The 4,334-nt window shown below is 39.9% G+C and overlaps 1 protein-coding gene across 1 annotated transcript; it reads left to right on the forward strand.

The window, feature by feature from the left end:
* The first annotated feature begins 626 nt into the window (after positions 1-626).
* LOC115953227 lies at positions 627-1,642 on the forward strand. Its single transcript, XM_031070761.1, has 2 exons — positions 627-907; positions 982-1,642. The coding sequence occupies exons 1-2, from the start codon at positions 627-629 to the stop codon at positions 1,640-1,642; spliced, it is 942 nt and encodes a 313-aa protein (XP_030926621.1).
* The last annotated feature ends 2,692 nt before the right edge of the window (positions 1,643-4,334 follow it).

The raw sequence follows: 4,334 nt of genomic DNA on the forward strand, positions 1-4,334 counted from the left end.
TGGAAGCCTATTAAAAGCCTCATTATTAGGCAAGAGGCGTTACTAAGAAAGACATTAACGACCACAATGGCTAGCAACCAAAGCCACATATATAAAGCCCTCACATTATCAATAGAAGGTACATACACACTCTAAGAAACACCCCTTATTATCTTGCTAATCTGTTTCATTTCACAAAGTGCTTTCCTATTCTAACTTTGGCATTAGAGACGTTGTGGCAGGCACCACACCAGTGACTATCTTTGAGAATACATTCACGCAGACCGGAGGTTGGTTCCATCTGCCTATTTTGACTGACGAACTCACGCTTCATCAGTTTGGCATCGTCTGTGGGAAGCGACATTTTCAGATTCATATTTGAAAACATAGTTTCCATCAACTTCAACACTCAGATGGAATCCAATCCAGATTCCGTAGCCTTGGCCTAGCAAGTTCAAACTCTTGTAGCCACCATTGAAGAACTCACCAAACAAAATCAGGAAATGAAGCTACGGCTTCAACAGGTTCAGCAGGCTTAGCAGGAGGAGAATCGACCCAAGGATAACGTGGAAAGGGATAGCCATAGGAGGAGCATTCATCAAAGACTAACTAATCCGGACGAGCAGAATTCAGATTTCCTTCGAGAGATGAGGAAGGAGATGGACGAACTGAGGAACGCCATCAAAGAGAAGACAGACCGAAGCGTAGATAGAATGGTAAGGGCCACGGATTCACCTTTCACCGCGACGGTACTTGAATGCCCCGTGTCGTCAAAGTTTCGTTTACCTCAACTTGAGTCGTTCAACGGACTCAGAGACCCACAGGATCACCTTAATACCTTCAAGATGACGCTAGGTTTTCAACAGCCACCCGACGAGATATTGTGTCATTCCTTTCCCACCACTCTCAAAGGAGCTGCAAGGGAATGGTTCACAAAGTTGCCGACATCGTCCATTGACAACTTTGAGCAATTGAGCAATGCCTTCTTGCGTCACTTCATAGGGGGCAGTGTCCAAAGAGGCCGGCGGACCATTTACTCACCATTAGACAGGGAAAAAAGGAAACCCTGAGGTCGTACGTGAAACACTTTACTCAGGAGACTCTAGAGGTGGACGAAGCTAATGACAAGGTGCAGCTGACGACCTTCAAAGCGGGACTGAGATCCAAAGATCTCGTGGCTTCACTTGCGAAGAATCCTCCAAAGACGATGGCAAAGATGCCCCTGAAAGTACAGAAGTACATGAATGCTGAAGACGCTTTAGTAGCCATAAAAGATGTAGAGAAGCCAGGAGACAAGGGAAAGAAGGAAGACGAGCGTAGGGGTCAAAAGAGGGAGCGCCTAGATCGTCGGAGCTATGACAGGAACAAAAAAAAGGATGACAAAGGTCCTCGGATGATAAAATTTACTCCTCTAGTTATGCTTGTTGACAAAATTTTAATGCAGATTAAGGACGACCACTATCTCAAATGGCCAAGACCATTACACTCATCCCCTAACGTCCGTGATAAGAACAAGTACTGCCGATTCCACAAGGATCACGACCACAACACAAAAGATTGTAAGGACCTAAAGGAGCAAATAGAGGAGTTAATACAAAAAGGGAAATTACAGAAATATGTGAAGGAGGAATATAATAATTTCAGGGACAGCAATAAGAGCTAGCATGAGTCCTCTTTCAGGAGTGACGACCGCCTGTCCCAACTTTCACAGGATGTGATTGGGGAGATAAAGACGATTACAAGAGGGCCCTTCTTAGGAGGGTCATTTAAATCCCTCAAGAAAGCGTACCAGAGGCAGGTGAATAGCGTCCACATGATACCTCCATTCAAGCAGCAACGAACGGGCCAAGATATGTCCTTCAGTGAAGTGGACGCTAGGGGAGTGAAGCAGCCCCACAATGACTCTTTGGTTATAATGCTGAATATAGAGGGATTCAATACCAAAAGGATCCTCGTGGACAACGGTAGCTCCACAGACATCATCTACCTCCTTACTTTCCAGCAGTTGAAGCTAGATCCAAGGAGACTGTGCTCATTTGACTTTCCCCTCATCAGCTTCAACGGAGACAGGGTATATCCCAGGGGCATCATGATGTTGACAGTAACAGTGGGGACCTACCCTGTAACGCCCCAAAATCATAAGCATTAAAATTCTAATCAATCTGAATAATCCATAAAAAAATATTAAATAAAAGAAACTAGCAACCTTGAATCTCACCACAAGAGTTAGAGCTCTAATTCACCAAATACAAAACATCCTCAAAATAATTCTCCAATACAATGTTTAATGCCATAAAATAATAATAAAATCCTCAATTCTACAAAAATTGTTCATAACTTCTGTCTCCCAAGAATCTCTACTCCAGTAATCCCTCTAATGTATCTGTAATGGGAAAATAAAGGAGGGGGGGGGGGATGAGATAACTCAATAAGTGGAATTCACTAACATTGGGGTGTGGGAACAAACCTTTCAAATAAATAATTCTTTCAACAAATTCACAACTTGTAACTCATCAATATTTTGTCATCAACTATTTCGTATAAAAGAAAATAATATCTTTATATTGTGAGCCATCATAATATATATATTGATACGATCACATAAACAATTTCCTAGACTTTTCTTATGGTCAACGTTTACGCCCCATTGACAGGGTTGTGCTGTCCCCTTTTTGGGACTGAAACCTCCTTTCTTCCTATTTCTTAAGGATGGCTCCTTTGGAACCTAAAGGTACACTCCCTTGCTAAGGAGCTTCCTTTTGGATCCTCAATAGTATGCTCCCTTGCTAAGGAGCTATCAAAGGTGCACTGTCCCCTTTTGGGACCGTCCCTTACTAAGGACTAGCTGCAGCATGATTGTCCCTTGTTAAAGACTAAATACCATACTGAGCTTCTAATCACGACTTGCCATAGGTTTTCAAACATATACAAGATACTCACATAAATAATCCATTCAAGATGCTCACAAAAATAATCCAATCATAATTCTCGAAAATATAAGGATATATCGCACATACAAATTTAAATAAATTTAGGTTGGCCCACAAGTTTTTCTCATAAAACGAATAATTAATGTGCACATCAAGAAATTATTAAATATCCATTTATCTCTTATATATATAATAGTTTAATAACCAACAATGTTTGGGAAAACCCCCAAAATTAGTAAACACCACTTACCTCTTAGTTGCAAAAATAAAAGAAATCAACTTCCCTTGAATCACAACAATTCAGTAGAATTAGAACCTAGCAATACCAAAAATAGGTTCATCAATACACAAATTTTCTTACTTAAAAAAAATTTGTTTTCACACTTAAAGGTTTTATCCTAGACAATATTGATATATCCAAAATTCACCATTTAATCACTTAACTATTCAATTCACTTCCAGCTTTGATCAGATTTTTGGACTTACAATTACCGCTCATAATCATATCTTTTGGCTCTACCTAATCAGATTTTGGCTTAAAATCATTGCTGCATAATCAGATTTTTGGGCTTAAAATGTTGCTGCATACTCAGTGGCTTAGAGATGATAAATTAGTATCACTAGATGCAGAGGTAGGTATCAAATAACATAAGGCAGCCCTTTTCCATTAATATAATCCATGCATGAAACTTTAATGCAGCAGAAAGATGGACATGTGATAACCTAATATATACATTAATCTATCCATCCAATTGCCTTGTATTCCCTTGATGCACTGGACTAGGAATTAGACAAAGAAAAGGGCGTGGATGCAGGTCAGATTAACGGTGAATACAGTGAGAATATAAACTATTATATATAACCCACAAAGCACCCTTGTTCTAATATAATAATCCTAGCTTTAGATCCATAACGACAGCCCCTATTTTTTCTCTATTAGGTACGCCAATAACAGATACTAAAAGTGGGAACAAAAGCTAGCCATGAGTATAAACTATCCTAAGTTTAGAGCAGCAAAGAACCGTACCTGAAGTCTCCACTCACAGCCACAGTGAAGAAAATCAACGTTCAATAGTCGGCTGAAGCAAAAGAAATCCCATTAGCAAAAACACGTGTGACATAAGAGGAAAAGGCTTGGGTTTTCAAGGCCCATATATTTACTTATGCCACTTCACTTGGGCTTCATATCCCTTAGTATTTATCATATTTTTAATACCTTGGGCCGAATATTAATTTATTCGATTTAATTATAGGCCTCCTTTAAAATTTACGTATAATAATTTAATTGGTAACAAAATTTATGGGGTGTTGGCTCTGATACCATCTGTAACGACCCCGCCCCAACTGTGTAAATATTGTCTGTTTTGGGGCTCATACCCCTCACGGTTTTGTTTTTCCCCAGGTTACGCTAGGGAAAAGGCCTCT

The sequence above is a fragment of the Quercus lobata genome, chromosome 7 (genome assembly GCF_001633185.2).
Source record: "Quercus lobata isolate SW786 chromosome 7, ValleyOak3.0 Primary Assembly, whole genome shotgun sequence".
Lineage (NCBI taxonomy): Eukaryota > Viridiplantae > Streptophyta > Magnoliopsida > Fagales > Fagaceae > Quercus > Quercus lobata.